Here is a 21208-nt window from a genome sequence, read left to right on the forward strand (position 1 = left end):
TAGTACACATGTATTAGTGCACATGTGTACTGTAGCACGTGACTCCAGCCCTAATCCTGCAGGTGTTTTCCCTGGTGTATGGAACTGATAGAATGTCCCAATAGAAGCAGTCAGTTCCTTGGTGTGTCAGCATATGGAGGATGCAGCCTGTGTGGTGACCCCTCCAGTTCTGAGGGAAGAGGTTGTCCTCCATATATATATATAGTGTAGGTGTGCTGTGTGGAGTGTATTCTGAGGGAAGAGGTTGTCCATATATATATATAGTGTAGGTGTGCTGTGTGGAGTGTATTCTGAGGGAAGTGGTTGTCCTCTATATATATATATATATATATATATATTTTTTTTTTTTTTTTTTTGAGGGAAGAGGTTGTCCTCCATATATATATATATATATATATAGTGTAGGTGTGCTGTGTGGAGTATATTCTGAGGGAAGAGGTTGTCCTCCATATATATATATATATATACAGTATATATATAGTGTAGGTGTGCTGTGTGGAGTGTATTCTGAGGGAAGTGGTTGTCCTCTATATATATATATATTCTGAGGGAAGAGGTTGTCCTCCATATATATATATATAGTGTAGGTGTGCTGTGTGGAGTATATTATATTTCTGAGGCATTCTCCATCATCAGGGAGGTGTACGGTTGTCTCCAGTGACAGGAGCCGTCCCCCCTCCCTCCCCTCATGTAGTATATTGTCCTTATGCAGCTTCTCGTCTCCTCCCCCCATCTCCGCCTCAATACAAGATGGCGGCCCCTGCATCAGGCTCAGGCCCGGGCGGCTCCTCGGGTGTCCCCGCCGGCCCGTTAGGTCCCAGTGTCAGTAGTAGCAGTGTGAACCCGTTCCTGAGCGATTCCGAGGAGGAGGAAGAAGAAGAAGAAGAAGAGGAGGAGGACGACGAGGATAATGAAGAGGAAGATGTGTCTCCATTGGAAACCCGCCCGGGAATCCCAAACGCCGGCCGCTATCCCGGGGATGACAGCGACCCCCCTTCCCTGCAGCTGCTCGGGGGGCCCCGGATCGCCCTGCTGTCCTCTGAGCCCGGCCGGGTACCCCTGGATGCGGTGGCGGCTCAGCTGCTGAGGGATCAGCTGGTGCTCACAGCCCTGGAACTACACACCGAGCTGCTGGAGACCGGCCGAGAGCTGCCCCGGCTCCGGGATTACTTCTCCAATCCCGGCAACTTCGAGAGACCGACAACTGCGGGGGCTCCACCCTCCACCGGCATCAACAACCCCAACACCGGGGGACAGCTGAGTGAGTGTGACAGGGGGGCGGGGCTGCTGCCTGCGGGCTGTCATGTCAACCACTTACAGGAAGCATTGCTAGCCTGCCTGCTTGTATGAGGGGATCATTGCTGGGCTGCTTGTATGAGGGGGGATCATTGCTGGCCTGCTTGTATGAGGAGGGATCATTGCTGGCCTGCTTGTATGAGGGGGGATCATTGCTGGCCTGCTTGTATGAGGGGGGATCATTGCTGGCCTGCTTGTATGAGGGGGGATCATTGCTGGCCTGCTTGTATGAGGAGGGATCATTGCTGGCCTGCTTGTATGAGGGGGGATCATTGCTGGCCTGCTTGTATGAGGGGGGATCATTGCTGGCCTGCTTGTATGAGGGGGGATCATTGCTGGCCTGCTTGTATGAGGAGGGATCATTGCTGGCCTGCTTGTATGAGGAGGGATCATTGCTGGCCTGCTTGTATGAGGGGGGATCATTGCTGGCCTGCTTGTATGAGGGGGGATCATTGCTGGCCTGCTTGTATGAGGGGGGATCATTGCTGGCCTGCTTGTATGAGGGGGGATCATTGCTGGCCTGCTTGTATGAGGGGGGATCATTGCTGGCCTGCTTGTATGAGGGGGGATCATTGCTGGCCTGCTTGTATGAGGGGGGATCATTGCTGGCCTGCTTGTATGAGGGGGGATCATTGCTGGCCTGCTTGTATGAGGGGGGATCATTGCTGGCCTGCTTGTATGAGGGGGGATCATTGCTGGCCTGCTTGTATGAGGGGGGATCATTGCTGGCCTGCTTGTATGAGGGGGGATCATTGCTGGCCTGCTTGTATGAGGGGGGAATCATTGCTGGGCTGCTTGTATTAGGAGGGATCATTGCTGGGCTGCTTGTATGAGGAGGGATCATTGCTGGGCTGCTTGTATGAGGGGGGATCATTGCTGGGCTGCTTGTATGAGGGGGGATCACTGCTTGGCTGCTTGTATGAGGGGGGATCACTGCTTGGCTGCTTGTATGAGGGGGGATCACTGCTTGGCTGCTTGTATGAGGGGGGATCACTGCTTGGCTGCTTGTATGAGGGGGGATCACTGCTTGGCTGCTTGTATGAGGGGGGATCATTGCTGGGCTGCTTGTATGAGGGGGGGATCATTGCTGGGCTGCTTGTATGAGGGGGGATCATTGCTGGGCTGCTTGTATGAGGGGGGATCATTGCTGGGCTGCTTGTATGAGGGGGGATCATTGCTGGGCTGCTTGTATGAGGGGGGATCATTGCTGGCCTGCTTGTATGAGGGGGATCATTGCTGGGCTGCTTGTATGAGGGGGATCATTGCTGGCCTGCTTGTATGGAAGGGGGGGGGGGCATCAGTGCTGGCCTGCATGTATGGAGGGGGGCATCAGTGCTGGCCTGCTTGTATGGAAGGGGGGGGGCATCAGTGCTGGCCTGCTTGTATGGAAGGGGGGGGGGCATCAGTGCTGGCCTGCTTGTATGGAAGGGGGGGGCATCAGTGCTGGCCTGCTTGTATGGAAGGGGGGGGCATCAGTGCTGGCCTGCTTGTATGGAAGGGGGGGGGCATCAGTGCTGGCCTGCTTGTATGGAAGGGGGGGGGGGCATCACATCAGTGCTGGCCTGCTTGTATGGAAGGGGGGGGGGGCATCAGTGCTGGCCTGCTTGTATGGAAGGGGGGGGGGCATCAGTGCTGGCCTGCTTGTATGGAAGGGGGGGGGCATCAGTGCTGGCCTGCTTGTATGGAAGGGGGGGGGCATCAGTGCTGGCCTGCTTGTATGGAAGGGGGGGGCATCAGTGCTGGCCTGCTTGTATGGAAGGGGGGGGCATCAGTGCTGGCCTGCTTGTATGGAAGGGGGGGGGGCATCAGTGCTGGCCTGCTTGTATGGAAGGGGGGGGGGGCATCAGTGCTGGCCTGCTTGTATGGAAGGGGGGGGGGCATCAGTGCTGGCCTGCTTGTATGGAAGGGGGGGGGCATCAGTGCTGGCCTGCTTGTATGGAAGGGGGGGGGCATCAGTGCTGGCCTGCTTGTATGGAAGGGGGGGGGGCATCAGTGCTGGCCTGCTTGTATGGGGGGGTCATTGCTGGTCTGCTTGTGGGGGAGTGGTAGTGTCTATGCTGGCCTGCGTGTATTGGGGGATAATTACTGTCTGCCTTGTATGTGGGGGACCATTGCTGGCCTTCATGTTATGGGTGGAGGGGCGAATCCTTACTGGCCTGCTTGTATGGAGGGGGGCGAATCCTTACTGGCCAGATTATATGGAGGTAACATGGATCATTGCTGGTCTGCTTGTATGGAGCAGGGGGGAATCCTTATTTGTATGGGGCAAACAGTGCTGAGCTGCTTCAATGGGGAGGGGGGGGGAAACAATTCTGACCTGCTTCTATGGGGAGGGGATCAATTCTGACCTGCTTCTACGGGGAGGGGATCAATTCTGTCCTGCTTCTATTTGGGGGGGGGGGGGGGGGAATCATTTCTGATCTGCTTCTATGTGTGGGGGGGGGGGGGGGGGGAATCATTTCTGATCTGCTTCTATGTGGGGGGGAATCATTTCTGATCTGCTTCTATGGGGGGGGGGGAATCATTTCTGACCTGCTTCTATGGGGGGGGGGGAATCATTTCTGACCTGCTTCTATGGGGGGGGGGGATCATTTCTGACCTGCTTCTATGGGGGGGGGGATCATTTCTGACCTGCTTCTATGGGGGGGGGGGAATCATTTCTGACCTGCTTCTATGGGGGGGGGGGGGAATCATTTCTGACCTGCTTCTATGGGGGGGGGGTGAATAATTTCTGACCTGCTTCTATGGGGGGGGGGGGGAATCATTTCTGACCTGCTTCTATGGGGGAGGGGGGGGGGGTAATTTCTGACCTGCTTCTATGGGGAGGGGGGGGGGAATAAATTCTGACCTTCTATTGGGATCATTGCTGACCTGCTTCTATGGGTGGAGGGGGATATTGCTGAACTGCTTCTATGGTGGGGGGTTATTGCTGAGCTACTTGTATGGAGGGGGATCATGGCTGACCTGCTTGGATTTAGAAGTGGGGGGTGGACATTTCTTGTTTGCTTGTACTGGGGGAGGCTGACCTGCTTTCGTGGTGGGAGTCATTGCTGGCCTGCCTGAGTGTCCGTTTATTTATTAGCTATACCCCTGTGTTATTTGGTGATAATGTGACAAATCCCACAGTAGTTGTGGTGCACAGTAGCTGTTATTTGGATTGCTTGTTTGCAGCATTCTGTTCCTTATCCTGCTAATGTAGCAGTGCTGATGGCATGGTGCTCATTTACCTCCACGCTGCATGCTTACAGTTTATTTGTATTTCCATTGGCTATACAAAAGGTGGGTACAGTTTCATTGTAAAAAAAAAAAAAAAAAAAAAAATACAGGCCTTATGATCCCTTATCTATCAATAACCTAGACACAGAGTTATATATTATTTGCAGCCCAAGGACCGTATATTACTGACCAAGGGTACCCTAGCTCTACCTGTATACCTACACAGGGTGTCTTATGGGCTTTGATCCCTTTGACAGGCATGTCTGTAGTTGTTTTTATATAGCCGTCTACTTTGGGCTTAGTGCTGATGTCTGCTGTATACTGTATATCCATCTTACAGCAAATCTGCACATGAAGCTGTAAATCACCTACGGGTGCAGACACACAGGCAGGCCTGAATTAGAGCTGACATGCAATGTCACAAAAACATGATGATTCTGATGTGTCCCATATAGTCATTTAAACATGGGAAGACCGAAAAGAAAGGAAGTGCAAAGTGCTATGAAATGTCACTTAATCTTACTGGTTTATAATGGTGAGATTAATAATAACAATATTTTTATTATTTATTTGCACCTTCCTATTCACCTTCTTAAAGTGTGTGTGTATGTATGTATGTGTGCGTGTGTTTAATTTATTTATTTTTTAGTTTATATATATATATATATATATACACCTTTAACAACTGACAAATACAGTATCTCTACAGTGGGTAACCTACATGCAAATTTTATTATCATCTTTTTTTTCTGAACCCATGTGATTGCTGGCGGGCTTTCCCCGCTGTACTCAGCCAGACCTGTCAGGTGGTCTCAAGCTGCCGCATTACTCTGTGGCATCACAGTTCTGCCAGGGACTTCCAGTCCCAGAACCAATTACTAGATGCAATACATTTCCAGCCTATGTCAATCAATTTGGCAGGACATTGTAGAGAGAGGGAATGACGAGTATTGATTGGCAGCTTGATATATGCTGGCAGTGGGGACACTACGGGCATTCTGTGTGTTTAGCGTAAGCGGTCTGTAATCCATCTCTATAAGAACGCAAGTCAGACTGACAACACTAGTGCGAGATCACAGGTGGTGGATAAGTGTTGTCACTCTACTTCAGATAAAGCTTTGACGGACAGGATCTACAGAAACAAGGAAGCAAAGGAACAAGCCAATAGAGAAAAAAACATAATACATAAGCCTGGGCAAGCTGCATGCCATAAACCGTTGTAGTGCTGGGGCCTATTCACACCTTATGCTTTGGGTAACCTTTGCTAATGCAAAGGATATAAAGTAAATTGCCTTGTCTATTAGTGCAGTTCACAGCACTTTGTTATAGGTGTGTGCTAAAAATAGTGGAATGTGCTGCCTTTTTGTACAGCATGTTGTGACGCATCACTAGGGTGCATGAAGATTAATAAAATCTCATTTTGTGACATTTAAATAAAGTAAAAAAAAAGTGTGATGCAGTTTGACAACCTCTTTTTGCAACACACACCAGCGGCGTTCTAATCTGTATGCTGTTGGTGTAAATGGGACATTACAGTGTAACCTTTACTAGGCACAGGCTTTAAAATTGCAAATCCTTCTTTTTTTTTTTTAAAGCATTCTCTAAAAAAAATAATTGTAGTAGTGCAGCGTACTAGTCCTTAGATGTTGTGGCTGCATTGGTTTTATTTTTGCATTCTTTTTCTTTGTTTTAGGCTGGGTTCACACTAATGTGGTTGAGGGTCACAGGAGAGGTTCGGTGCGTCCCTGTTTACAGATTCAGGTGCAAATCGGGTCCAAAGTGTTGCTTGAATTTGCACCTGAAATGGAGCCAAACACGCACAGGACCTTTTCCCAATGCAGACCACGGCTGCACTGAAGCTGAAGGAAGGGGGTGAAAGTGCCCTGTATTGAAGTGGTTAATGGCTGGCTTGCTGGCACCCTGTGGTGGATGGGTGGGTGGCTTGCTGGCCCCTTGTGGTGGGTGGGTGGCTGGCTGGATGGCCCCCCTGTGGTGGATGGCTGGCTGGCCCCCCCTGTGGTGGCTGGATGGCCCCCCTGTGGTGGATGGCTGGCTGGATGGCCCCCCTGTGGTGGATGGCTGGCTGGATGGCCCCCCTGTGGTGGGTGGCTGGCTGGCCGGCCCCCCGGTGGTGGGTGGCTGGCTGGCCGGCCCCCCGGTGGTGGGTGGCTGGCTGGCCGGCCCCCTGGTGGTGGGTGGCTGGCCGGCCCCCTGTGGTGGATGGCTGTCTGGCACAGGGGCTGTGGGTGGGTGTCTGGCTCGCTGGTAAAGTGCCTGTGGCTGGCTAGCTGGTCCAGGGCTGCTGTGGGTGGGTGTATGGCTGTGATACACTCCCGCGAGACTAGTCCCGACTCCAGATGAGGCTGTCCAAGGCGAGGGAGGCGGCATAAGAAGAAAAATATTGGCCAGTTCCAGGGCTAATACCGATATATCGGCCTTGCCGATAATCAGTCTATTCCTACTAGATTGCTTTAAAAAAGGCCTGGATTCTTTCCTGGGTGTACATAATATTAATGGGTACTAATATTTATAGGTAAAGTTGATCCATGGAATATCCGATTGCCTCTCGGATCAGCAAGGAATTTCTTTCTTTTTTTGCCCTGCTGTAGCAAATTGAATCATGCTTTGCTGGGTTTTTTTCGCCTTCCTCTGGCTCAACTGCGGGTATAGTATTGAGTATATGGGATTGTATGGTTGGGTTTTCTTAACAGTTTTTTTTGGTATTTGGTTGACCCAGATGGACTTTTTTTCAACCTGACTAACTACAGTCAGGTCCATAAATATTGGGACATCGGCACAATTCTAATCTTTTTGGCTCTATAATAGATTTGAAATGAAACAAACAAACAAGATGTGCTTTAATTTGAGGGTATTTACATCCAATTCAGGTGAAAGGTGTTTGAATTACAACAGTTTGTATGTGTGCTAGAGTTCATTTCAAGTGTGCTATTTGCATTTGGAATCTGTTGCTGTCAACTCTCAATATGAGATCCAAAGAGCTGTCACTATCAGTGAAGCAAGCATCATTAGGCTGAAAAAACAAAACAAACCCACTTGGAGAGATATCAAAAACATTAGATGTGGCCAAATCAACTGTTTGGAACATCCTTAAAAAGAAAGAATGCACCGGTGAGCTCAGCAACACCAAAAGACCCGGAAGACCACGGAAACAACTGTGGTAGATGACCGAAGAATTATTTCCCTGGTGAAGAAAACACCCTTCACAACAGTTGGCCAGATCAAGAACACTCTCCAGGAGGTAGGTGTATGTGTGCCAAAGTCAATAATCAAGAGAAGATTTCACCAGAGTGAATGCAGAGGGTTCACCAGCAGATGTAAACTATTGGTGAGCCTCAAAAACAGGAAGGCCAGATTAGAGTTTGCCAAACATCATCTAAAAAAGCCTTCACAGTTCTGGAAAAACATCCTATGGACAGATGAGACCAAGATCAACTTGTACCAGAGTGATGGGAAGAGAAGCATATGGAGAAGGAAAGGAACTGCTCATAATCCAAAGCATACCACATCATCAGTGAAGCATGGTGGTGGTAGTGTCATGGCGTGGGCATGTATGGCTGCCAATGGAACTGGTTCTCTTGTATTTATTGATGTGACTGCTGACAAATGCAGCAGGATGAATTCTGAAGTGTTTTGGGCAATATTATCTGCTCCTATTCAGCCAAATGCTTCAGAACCCATTGGACGGTGCTTCACAGTGCAGATGGACAATGACCCTAAGCATACTGCGAAAGCAACCAAAGAGTTTTTTAAGGGAAAGAAGTGGAATGTTATGCAATGGCCAAGTCAATCACCTGACCTGAATCCGATTGAGCATGCATTTCACTTGCTGAAGACAAAACTGAAGGGAAAATGCCCCAAGAACAAGCAGGAACTGAAGACAGTTGCAGTAGTGGCCTGGCAGAGCATCACCAGGGATGAAACCCAGCGTCTGGTGATATCTATGCGTTCCAGACTTCAGGCTGTAATTGACTGCAAAGGATCTGCAACCAATTTTTTTAAAAGTGAAATTTTGATTTATAATTGTTAATCTGTCCCATTTACTTTTGATCCCTTAAAAAGTGGGAGGCACATATACAAACTGTTGTAATTCCTACACAGTTCACCTGATTTGGATTTAAATACCCTCAAATTAAAGCTGAAAGTCTGCAGTTAAAGCCCATCTTGTTTGTTTAATTTCAAATCCATTGTGGTGGTATATAGAGCCAAAAAGATTAGAATTATGTTGATAGCCCAATATTTATGGACCTGACTGTATGTAACTATGCTATTAGTCTGAGAAAACTGAGATTGAGCTACTGATTCCGTCCTGTTATTGATGAATAAATTGAACAAAATTGGTCCCAGCACTGAGTCCTGGGGTACCCCACTTACCACTCCAGACTAGTCTGAGTACGCATTATCACCACCCTTTGGACACACCCATGTAACCAGTTTTCTATCCAAGAACAAACCTTGAGGTCAATGCCTGCAGACCTTAGTTTGTAGATTAAGCATTTGTGGGGAACTGTGTGTAATGCCTTAGCAAAATCCAGATTCACCATATCCACAGGACTCCACCTATCTAGCTCACAGCTCACCTCCTCGTAAAATGTTAACAGATTGGTTTGGCAAGAACGTCCTTTTGTCAACCCGTGCTGATTACTGCTGATGATACTGTTGTCCTTAGCAAATTCTTGGATATAGTGCCTTTCTTGGATATAGTGCCTTATCAACCCTTCCAATAATTGACATACACTAGATATCAGGCTGACCGGTCTATAGTTTCCCGGAATATCCCTACCTTTTTGAATATTGGTATTGCATTAGCTTTCCTCCAGTCACTTGGTACAGTTCTGTTCATATACTGTCCATGAAGTTTCGGAACAACTGTCTAGATATAACCCTACTGAGTTCCTTGAGTACTCTCGGGTGCAAGCCATCCGGTCCTGGTGATTTATTAGTGGTAATGTTATCAAGTCTTTCCTTGATTTTGCTCTCTGATAGCCACTGCAGCAAGTCTTGTGGTGTTGTGCTAACCAGACAGTCCTAGTTTGTATACTCCTCCTTTTCGTGTGTAAAAACTGAGGAGAAGAAAGTATTTAGCACAGTGGCCTTCTCTGTGTTCTCTGTAACCATCCCCCCATCATTGTTAATTATGTGTGCAACATGCTCTGACCTCGCTTTTTTGCTATCAATGTATTTAAAGAATTTATTAGGGGTTTTTTTTTTTTTTTTTTTTACTCTCCTCTTGTGTCTCTCAAAGTCATTTTTAGCCGTCCTGATTCAGTTTTTACATTTCTTGTTAGATTCCTTGTATTGGTGAAAAGCTGATAATGTCCCCTCCGATTTGTATTTCTTGAAGGCTATTTTTTTTCGCTCTAATAAGCATTTTTACATTACAGTTTAGCCACCCTGGTTTGACTTAGGCTCTTCTAAATTTATTTCCCATAGGAGTGCACTGTGCGATAATAGTATTTTCCTAAAAAAAATTCCCATTTTTCCTCAGTGTTCAATGTTCCTAGGGTTAGGTCCCAGTCTATGTTCTCTATTGAGCACATTTTAGGAAAGTTTGCCTTTCTGAAGTTTTAGAGTCCTTATATTCCCCTCGTTTCTTGTTGTCCTATGATTTACTTTAAATGTAATCATCCTGTGATCACTAGAGCCCAAGATGTCCAGTACTTCTACATCTCAGGTTAGGCCTGAATTGTTCGTAATTAATAGATCTAGCAATGCTTCTTTTCTAGTAGGAGAATCTACCATCTGTGACATGTAGTTGTCCTGTAAGACATTCATGAAATGAGGTGCCTTTACTGAGTGAGTTGTCCCCTCTTCCCATTCAATGTCGGGATAATTGAAGTCCCCCATTACAATGACTTGTCCCTGCTTAGCCGCTATTTCCAACTGTGAAAGAAATTCCAGCTCTACTTCCTCGCTTTGGTTGGGCAACCTAGAACAGTGGTCCTCAACTCCGGTCCTCGGGGCCCACTAACAGGCCAGATTTTAAGTATTACCTTGGGGAGATGCAGACTAGAATACTGCAATCGGAGTAGCAAATGAGATCACCTGTGATGTAATTTAGTTATTTTGCAAACCTGGCCTGTTAGTGGGCCCCGAGGACCGGAGTTGAGGACCACTGGTCTTAGAACATACCCCCACTATTACTTTCCCTCCTTCTTCCTTATAGATTTCTACCCACACGGATTCCACCTCCGCCCTCATCCCTTCCATAATGTCACTCCTCTCTTCCACCCTTACGTTATTGACCTACCCCCTCCCCCTCTTTTGCCTTCCCTGTCCTTTCTATACACAGAATACCCTTCAATATTTGCCTGCCAGTCGTGTGACGGGTCAAACCAAGTTTCGGTTATTCCTTCCAGGTCTATGTCCTCCTCGTAATAACCGTTACAATTCCTCCATTTTATTTGCTAGGTTCCTGGCATTTGTGTATACCCTGAAAGAAAGTGGGAGGGGCTATAAGTAAATGGAGTACCAACATCCCTGAAAAATGCAAAAAGTTTTGAAAATTCTAGGGTATGGGACTTTTAAGGTACTCGCTAATATAATATGAATGACAAGCCATATCCTTAGAAAGAAAGGAAAGAACGCTTATATAAATGTAAAATTATTAATTTTTTATTAGTACATACAAACATGTGACTGAATAAAGTTAAAAACCTAACATCCATGAAGTCATACATGAATGAAATATTTCCAAATCTGACCCTTTTCGCCGGGTTGGCTTCTTCAGGGATTTGGATATGACAGTGGTTCTTAACCTTGTTGGAGGTACTGAACCCCACCAGCTTCATATGCGCATTCACCGAACCCTTCTTAATTGGAAAAATAAAATATGATTTTATGAGTCTAGTCTCGGGAGGGGCACTGCCAGAAAATAAGGTGTTGTTTACAGAACTGAATTAAATGTATCATACAAAGTAAAATGTACAGAAGTCAGTAGTATGTAGGGCAGCGTACAGAGGTCAGTAGGCTGTAGGGCAGTGTGAGTGGTCAGTAGTTTGTAGGGTAGTGTACAGTGCTCAGTAGTTTGTAGGGTAGTGTACAGTGCTTAGTAGTTTGTAGGGCAGTGTAGCGAGGTCAGTAGCATGTAGGGCAGTGTATATGGGGTCAGTAGTTTTTAGGGCGGTGTAGAAAGGTCAGTAGGATGTAGGGCAGTGTACAGAGGCCAGTAGCATGTAGGGCAGTGTATACGGGTCAGTTGATTGTAGGGAAGGATAGAGTGGTCAGTAGGCTGTAGGAAGGTGTACAGAGAATAGGGCAGAGGACAGGAGGTGACAGGACAGAGGATAGGACAGTGTACAGGGATCAGTAAAGCCACACACCAGGGGGCTGAGAGGGCACACACTGGGGGGGAGGGTCAGGAGGGCACACACTGGGGGGGGGGGGTCAGGAGGGCACACACCGGGGGGTTATGAGGGCACACACCAGGGGGTTGGAAGGGCATACACTGGAGGGAGGGTCAGGAGGACACACAATGTGGGGGAGGGTAGTGAGGGCACACACCAGTGGAGAGTCAGGAGGCCACACACTGGGTGTCAGGAGGGCACACATCAGTGGTTGGGAGAGCACACACTGGGGGAGCCAGGAGGGCACACACTGGGGGGGGGGGGGTAGGAAGGCATACCATGGGGTATCAGGAGGGCACACACTGGGGTGGGGTGGGTGGGCATACCATGGGGTGTCAGGAGGGCACACACTTGGGGGGATTGGGAGGGCATACCATGGGGTGTCAGGAGGGCACACACTGGGGTGGGGGGTTGGGAGGGCATACCATGAGGTGTCAGGAGGGCACACACAGGGGGGAGGTGTTGGGAGGGCATACCTTGGGGTATCAGGAGGGCACACACTGGGGGGGTTGGGAGGACATACCATGGGGTGTCAAGAGGGAACACACTGGGGGGGGAGGTGTTGGGAGGGCATACCATGGGGTGTCAGGGGGGCACACACTGGGGGGGGGGGGTTGGGAGGGCATACCATGGGGTGTTAGGGGGGCACACACTGGGGGGAGGGTAGTGAGGGCACACACCAGTGGAGAGTCAGGAGGCCACACACTGGGTGTCAGGAGAGCACACATCAGTGGTTGGGAGAGCACACACTGGGGGAGCCAGGAGGGCACACACTGGGGGGGGGGGGGGTTAGGAAGGCATACCATGGGGTATCAGGAGGGCACACACTGGGGTGGGGTGGGAGGGCATACCATGGGGTGTGTCAGGAGGGCACACACTTGGGGGGGATTGGGAGGGCATACCATGGGGTGTCAGGAGGGCACACACTGGGGTGGGGGGTTGGGAGGGCATACCATGGGGTGTGTCAGGAGGGCACACACTTGGGGGGATTGGGAGGGCATACCATGGGGTGTCAGGAGGGCACACACTGGGGTGGGGGTTTGGGAGGACATACCATGGGGTGTCAAGAGGGAACACACTGGGGGGAGGTGTTGGGAGGGCATACCATGGGGTGTCAGGGGGGCACACACTGGGGGGGGGGGGTTGGGAGGGCATACCATGGGGTGTCAGGGGGGCACACTCTGGGGTGGGGGTTGGGAGGGCATACCATGGGGTGTCAGGAGGACACACACTGGTGGGGAGGTGTTGGGAGGGAATACCATGGGGCATCAGGAGGGCACATACCAGGGGGCATTCACAATGCTTATTGAGCTAAATGAAAAGGACATGCAATTCCATTTGTCAGCTAATAGCACCTCTATGCTAAGCTGCAGTAACTCAGCAGACTTAGTATAGAGGTGCTTGCAAACTAATCCACCATGTACAGCAAGCTGAGCCTACCTCCAGGAACATTCACTCGGCTCCCTCTGTTCAGCTGCTCACACTTCCCTCTTCCAGGCGGGAGGTACAGGGGGCAGACCGTTAAGTGTCTATGTGTAATGGCTGTGAGTCGTCCCGACCGCAGCTCTGTTTTTTCGGGGGGGGGGGGGGTTGGCCTCAAAATCAGTAATATTTTCTCGGGGGGAGCAATTGCCCTGTTGCCCCCCCCGCCGAACCCATGAAACTGACTCACCGAACCCCTGGGGTTCGATCGAACCCAGGTTAAGAACCACTGGGATATGAACTATAAATTAAATAAACATATGCGAAACGAAATATAACATTTAAATGAATAACATCCATTGATTCCTTTTGATATTGAGATAAATGAGTCAGTGCACAGGCTCTAAAGCCCCGTACACACGCAACGATTATCGGCTGACCGATCGTCCGTCTTTTGTCCAGAGTGGTGTTTTGTTGGTTGGAATGTGCCTAGACTGCACACAAATTTTCTCGCCCGACAAAATTCTACTTCAGAAGTGATGTCATGTGTTGGTTTGCTTTCTTTGTGTTCTTTCTTCTCTGAGCATGCCCAGACTTGCTCATTAGATTTTTCCCTGTATAAATCTGCACTGACTACACAAAAATCAGCCATGTTTTGACGGCGGACAAAAATTTTATGGCCTGCACACCAGATTTTTTTTGGCCGAAAAGTCGGTTGTCGGAAGCATCATACTAACAAGCCGAAAAACGGCAGATCGGTCGTCGGACGAAAATTCCCTGCCGAATTTTGACGTGTGTGTGTACGAGGCTTAAAGATGGTGCCATACCTGCAGATGAGATCCTGAAGGTTATGGTAAGTGTGTAATGATCCAAAGGACCACACCCGCTGATAGAGGCCGCAGGCCTGAAGGTGAGGGTCCCCACCCAAAATGGATCTCCCACAGAGGGAATATAGGAGCTCTTAATATAACTAATCAAAAAGAGGGAATATTTCTATCTATCTATCCTTGAATATAGAGAGTGTGAATAACACTCATAATTTTTATGTACATCAAAAAACTTGTTAACAACAAATATATATTTGTTGTTAACAAGTTTTTTGATGTACATATAAAATTATGAGTGTTATTCACACTCTCTATATTCAAGTATCGATATATAATGCGTTCCCTCTTTATGATTAGTTTTACTAAGAGCTCCTATATTCCCTCTGTGGGAGATCCATTTTGGGTGGGGACCCTCACCTTCAGGCCTGCGGCCTCTATCAGCGGGTGTGGTCCTTTGGATCATTACACACTTACCATAACCTTCAGGATCTCATCTGCAGGTATGACACCATCTTAAGAGCCTGTGCACTGACTCATTTATCTTAGTATCAATGGATGTTATTCATTTTAAATTGTTACATTTTGTTTCTCATATATGTTTATTTCATTTATAGTTCACTAGACATTAAGCCCGTTAAATTAACGGGCGCTAGAACATGTGTGGTCAGAGGTCCCCTTTAATAGTGTGGTCAGAGGTCCCCTTTAATGTGCCCAGATAACAGCTGTGTTTGTGTTCTCAATCCAAGGTTTTACTGTACATATACTATATTTGCAGAAATAATTTTTTAGGATCCTCCACTTCCTCTTACTTTGTCATTAGTGCCTACATGCACCATGACTGCTGGGTCTTCCCTAGTCCCGCTCAACAATCTGTCTACCGGAACCCGAGTTTCCGGTAAACAACATACTGTTCGGTGCTCACGGTTGTTTTAACAGAGAGCCTTCTCTGTCCTCTTAATAATTGAGTCCCCTAATACCACTACGTGTCTAACCTTTCCTGAGTGTCTGCCCCCCTCCTAACCCGGTGCCGTTGCTCCCCTGGCAGCTAGGGGAGGGCGACTGCTCCAGCACTGCAACCCATGAGCTGATTCGGACAGGAGATTTACTGACACGTAATCCTAATGCACTGGGGGAGAATTGGCTTTTTATCATTGTGAAGGAATCCAGAATGTTAAGTATCATGTGAATGTACAGTAGGTCGGCATTAATGATACAATACCATGCCCTGTTTGTGTGGCTAACATTCCATTTGTGCGTATCAAGTACTTTATCCTGTTTTTAGAGAAGTATGCAGAAAACCGCTTGCATTCATGAGTCTTTGTTGCATTTTTTTTGTTTTGTATTTTATTCAGTGGACATTACTGTCCTATGACGGTCATATGATCTTGACTAGACATTCCTTCAGTTTGTCATCATTATGTAGCCTGTGAACCCATTGTAATTGTAACTAAGTCATCAAACAGACTCTTCTCCCGGTTTTAAATTTTTAGTAATATAAAATCTGTCTAAAGCCTAGCACACTATTCTCATTTTTTTTTTTTTTTTTTATCGTTCAAGCCAGCAGGTTAAACTAAAAATAAAAACTGACATCTCAGGAGAAGCCAATGTACTTACGTTGGATAGTTCTCCCCTGTCAGACCGGCTGCAGTACACATGGGCTGAATTTCCTCCGGCGTTCAGCCGGTGTATACTATGCTTCAAAGTCCACTTCTTCCCAAAAAAAAAAAAGTACAGTAAAACCTTGGATTGCGAGCACAATTCATTCCAGAAACATGCTTGTAATCCAAAACTCTTGTATATAAAAGCGAATTTCCCCATAAGAAATAATGGAAACTCATGATTCCTTCCACAACCATTAATTGTCTTTCAGTTTTTAGTCCATATAAAAGATTATGGCAATGTGATAGGTTTTGTAACCATGAAATGTCTATCCACAAATGGCGTCTCCACAAGGGTTAGAAGCAAAATCCAACAGGAGCTACAGAGTATAAAAGAGAAGAGGGGCATCTCTAAGTGTAGCAATATGATTCAGTTTAAGTATGGCGGCACCTGGGATAAAGCTGTCCACATACTGTAGTAGACCATCCTCCTCACCGCTGGCTCTCACTGCTGTCAGTCTGCAATTGTGACTACCCTACAGTAGGGTGATCTAAAGGCAAGGCTTCGAATGCTTGTGGAGGGCAGCGTGGAAGGGATGACATCAATGGCGGTGCGGAGGACGGTTCTATGTGGACAGCTTTACCTTGAATGCCTGCTTACTTGGATGTGCCTGTTTTAATCCTCAACCATGAGAGTTGCTAATTGTACTTTTCATTCAGATCCAGTTCACACTGAGGCGATCCGACTTCGGGGGGGGGCGACCTGTGAATTCGCGTGCCTTGCGACTTGCAGGGACTTCACATAATGGAAGTCTATGCAAGTCGCTCCCAGGTCGCTCCAAAGTAGTATAGGACCCTTTTTCTAAGTCGGAGCGATTTGTGTCGCTCCTATTAGAACGGGTCCTGTACTACTCAATGGACCGCGACCTACCGCGACTTGTCAGGCTGACAAGTCGCGCTAGTCTGAATGGGCTCTCAATGTAACCATATTGCTACACTTAGAGGCACCCCTCTTCTCTTTTATACTTTGTTGTGACATGACGCTACTTGTATATCAAGATATTGCTTGCTTATCAAGTCAAAATGTATTAAAAAATGTTTCTTGTATTGGAAAACACTCTCAAACCAAGTTACTCTCAATCCAAGGTTTTTCTGTACATATACTGTATTTGCAAGAAAAAAAAAGTGCTTTTACGTTTTTTTTTTTTTTTTTTTCTTTAAAAATGAGCTTGCAAAGCATTGCAACTGCTTTCAGTAAATTGCAGATTTAAAGCCAGGCTCCTCTTCCTTCAGCTCCCTTAGTACACTATCATACCCCCCCCCCCCATCCCACCTGCATTGATAGTTAAGGCAGTGAAATTTACCCCCCACCCCTCCTGCATTGGTGCTCAATGGCAGTAAAAGTTTACCATCATCTCCTTCTGCCTACATTTTGTGGTCATTTCAGCAAAAGTTAACCCCCCCCCCCACCCAACATGGGGAGTTAACATTCGGTGTCGTGGCCACCAGTGTGTGTGTCCTTCACCCCCCCCCCCCTTTCCCCACGGAAGGTCACTTACCTGATGTTTGCACTGTGGGTTGAGATAGCTCTGCTGCCGAACTGGTGCCCAACAGCTTGTAGGCGGCATGTTGGACACCAGGGTCTGGGAATGATGGATAAGGTAATATACATACATATTCCTTGCTCCCCTGGCAGCTGATGGTCTCTCCCACTGTCTAACCATCCATATTCCCATTGCACAGGTCCCTGGAGAAGGCTCTAGGATACTGGGTGCTGCAGCAATCGCCAGCAGGAGACTGATTTTACATGACACAGTGTAGATCTTTGCCAGCACACCACAGATCTTTAAAGTAATTGTATACGATCACCATGTAAAACAAACCATTTAGTTTAAATTAAAGGTAAAACACTATTGTAAAGATATAAAAAAAAATAATTTACTTTTTTTTTTTTTTTTAATACGTGATCACATTTCATCGGTTTTCAGCTGCCTAAGAGCTGGGGGAAGACAAGTAGCAGCAAACTGATCTTCCCAGGGAATGGTTGTGCAGCGGGGGCATGTCAGGACAAGTCTCTATTCATTGGAGGGAAGCACACGGAGTTCCCAGCATAGCTCGAGAACTGACCACTGTGTTCTCCTGCATAGTGTGGTCAGTTTCTAATAGGATAGCAAGGGGACTGAAAGGATCACCAGGGATTTTACATAAAGGAAGCAATGCAAAGTGAACAGGATACTTTTCACAGACAAGTACATGGTACAGCAGGCACATATACGGAATATGCAACTTTTTGAAATCACGCAGGACCTCTTCATCAGGCTTGTGATGATTATCACATGCCTGACAAAGGGGTCCTGCGTGACTCTAAAACGTTGCAGTCAGGCCTGGACTGGCCGTAGGGCACACAAGGCATTTGCCGAGTGGGCTGGGTCTGCATGTCTTTGGAAGAGTTGGCTGTACCATGCAGGTGGATGTGTGGGATGCAGGGCCGGCTGCAGGTGGATGTGCTGCAAATGCGGGAGGAGTGGAAATAGTCTCTCCATTCCACCACCCGCCAAGCCGCTCCATGGCAACCAATGCCCCCGCTGGATCGAAGGACCCAGTTCGCCCATGCACCTCACATCCACCGATCACCTGGCAACCAGGAGAGAAGGAGGGGCCGAAAGGTTGAGGCCTTTGGCACCACCACCTTCTGTATCTGCAGCTGCAGGACCTTGCTGGCTTTCATGTGCGGGAGGCGGAGCTCAGTCCTGTCTCCTGCATATGAAAGACGGCGAGGTGCTGCAGCCGCTTTTAGGGAAAGCAGTGCGGCTGGTGTACACCCACCTTTCTTCCCGCCCACTTCTTTTTCTGTTGAAGGGGTTTGGACCTGATGCTCCAGGGCCAGAGAGTGCTCCTTTGATAATGGCAATTATACTTTTTTTTTTTTTTTTCTTTTGTGACAGCAGACTTCTAATTGGCCGGCTCATGGCCAGGCTTTTCTAATCAATCTGCACCTGCTGTCTGGGCAGTGGCGCAGCATGGGGAGGCAGCCAGGGTATAGCCCCAGGCACAAAAAATTTAGAGAGGCGCTGTCCCGATTGTGCTGCCCTTAATGTTATGTCAGGTTCTGTGGTGGCGGGAGCGTAGCGCAGCGGCATCCTGCAGGTGCGGATATCTATCTCCACACAGCAAGTGTACAGCCCACAGATGGAGGCTGCTTAGAAGGTGAACACTGGGCCTGGGAGCCTAGGAGGGAGGAGAGCTTCACAGCCTTCTTGACCCCCGAAAAGGTGCAGCATCCCGTCGCCTCCCAAAGCCTGGACTCCGTCTCCTTCAACCTCCTCTCTGGTCAAACCTATACGATGAGGATGGGCGGGAGGTGCAGGTTGCCAGGGAGCCGCTGAAAGGAGCAAAGCAAACCCAGACTGGGATAGGGGGCCGAGAAGGGACTGCAGATAGGGCTAGGGGTCTCTTAAATCTCCCCCCTCGCCCCACCTCTCTGTCATTCCCCCACCTCTCTATCACTCCCCACTCTCCCTCAGTCCCCAATGTCGTTAGTCAGTCAAGTCCAGCAAGAAGGTGTTACTGTTCTGTCACTGGTGCATTAGTGACCAGTAACAGCTATTTAACTCCTTTTATGGAGAGGTTAAAAAACACTGCCAGTGGCCACTAATGCAGCACAAAAGGTTTAATAAACTCTGCTAATGTCCACCAATGGGGAGGGATTCAAAGAGAATTTCAAGTTAAAACCGAAGCAGCCTTTTAAATTCTCCCAACCACCCCTTCTAACACCAATGCTGGCTAACCTGTGTAAAAAAAGATGTTTACGCCTATTTTCAGGCTGCTCCGGTATGGTCACATTATCTCCTGTGTGAGCCAGTGGTGTATGCAGGGGAGAGGAGGGAGCATCAACAACAGATGGGACATGGGAACCTATGGGTGATGTCACCGCTTCAGGCTTTACCGGCCATTGTCAAGAGCTCTCTCCTCTTCCCTGTAGCCACCACTGACTAATACAGAGGATCATGTGACCAGACTGGAGGGAGCGAAGAATAGGTTAGCCCATTGATTATGGGGTGCAAATTACCTGCCTTGCCCCGGGGGCTGACAACCCTTGCTATGCCACGGTCTCTGGGCACTCCTCTCCCTCAGCAGTGGTGTGCCTGGCCCAGGGGTGGTTCTACCTAGAAAAGTTGACTGTGGATGAAATATTTAACATGCTTTTGTAAGCACTACTAAAAGTAATGCGCATTAAGCCAACTATAAAGTAATACTCCTTAATAACTGGCATTGCAGTTGTAACAAAGTATTACAGAGCCAGTTATAAAGGAGTTAATTTATTTATTTTTTTTAATAACTGGCTTTTTGAGTATTCTGTTATATCTGGCTTTGGCTCCAATCTGTCACATTACACTAAAGAAGGTACCGTAACCGAATCCACACATCCTGGGACTCCAAATCCCATCACCAATGTTCCTCGCGAGCGCTTGCCCCTCCCCCCATTGGGCCTATTTTTTTGTTCCAGTCAGGGCCTGGTTGCACTCTCCTGATATTTGCTCATACATCAATAAAGCTGTTTGGACAACTTAGAGATCTATGGTAGGCTGGCAAGTATCTGCACTGTCTGACACCCTGAGTTATGGGCTGGTCCTCTGTGACCTCACATACAATGCATGGAGGCTCCTGTGGTCCTTTATTGCATAGGATGACATCACGGAGCTGCAACTCGTCCAGAGCAAAGACCATAAGATGAAGCTGTGTTCACATTGGTTGCATTTTGGATGTGGTTTGCATATTTGGGGACCAATTTGGGGAGTTGCATCACAGCAGTGCTGCATTGTGAACAGGCACAATTGGAGCAATGGTATTTCCCTTGTCATGTGACCTAAGTTGCATCTGAAATCGCATTAGTGTATACCAGGCCTTTTTCTCTTTGCAATTTAAATAACCTCTACTTTTTTTAGATTAAATAATCCCAATGGGATCTGCTTTCAGAGTTTTTATTTCTCCATTCCAGATTCTGGCCCTGATTGTTTTGATGTCTTCTAGAACAGCATTTTTTTTAAACCCAGGTGCCTTCAGGTATGCCTTGGCAAAATGCCTAATAATTGCCCAAAAATTGTATGCAAACCAATTGATGGATCAAGCCTGCCTTTTAGTTATGCAAAGCCACCGGTTTTCATTTTGCACCATTAAACCTTCCCGGAGGCCGGCGTCCGGACATCCAAATATGTCATCAGTAATAAGGAGGACTTGCATAGCATCCTTGTTTGACCCCCACCACCCCTCTCCGTCATCACTGGGGTCACATTAGCTGAGTGAGGGGAAAAAACTGAGGGAAAAGAGAAACTCTGGCTTACTAGTCAGTACTAGTTTGTTTTCTTTGAAAGAATAAATCCCCTCTAATGTTGGGTGTCCTATGTGTGTGTATGTTGCTGCGTTACGTAAAACTATTAGTTTAATTTTTACATTTAAGAACTGGGTGCCTTGACTTAAAGGTTGA

General features: G+C 47.8%; 1 protein-coding gene across 7 annotated transcripts in view; it reads left to right on the forward strand.

Annotated features, from left to right (window-relative positions):
* The first annotated feature begins 727 nt into the window (after window positions 1-727).
* RELCH (RAB11 binding and LisH domain, coiled-coil and HEAT repeat containing) overlaps window positions 728-21208 on the forward strand; it is a 241533-nt gene continuing 221052 nt past the window's right edge. For 4 of the 7 annotated variants that reach the window (XM_082258179.1, XM_082258177.1, XM_082258176.1 and 1 more), the window contains exon 1: window positions 728-1267. In XM_082258179.1, the coding sequence (XP_082114305.1) occupies window positions 751-1267 (517 nt within the window). In that variant the 5' untranslated portion in view covers window positions 728-750. The remainder of the gene's footprint in view (window positions 1268-21208) is intronic. The other 3 variants (XM_082258182.1, XM_082258178.1, XM_082258181.1) reach the window with 1 other exon arrangement.

Source organism: Pelophylax lessonae (assembly GCF_965119305.1).
Source record: "Pelophylax lessonae genome assembly, chromosome: 5".
NCBI lineage: Eukaryota > Metazoa > Chordata > Amphibia > Anura > Ranidae > Pelophylax > Pelophylax lessonae.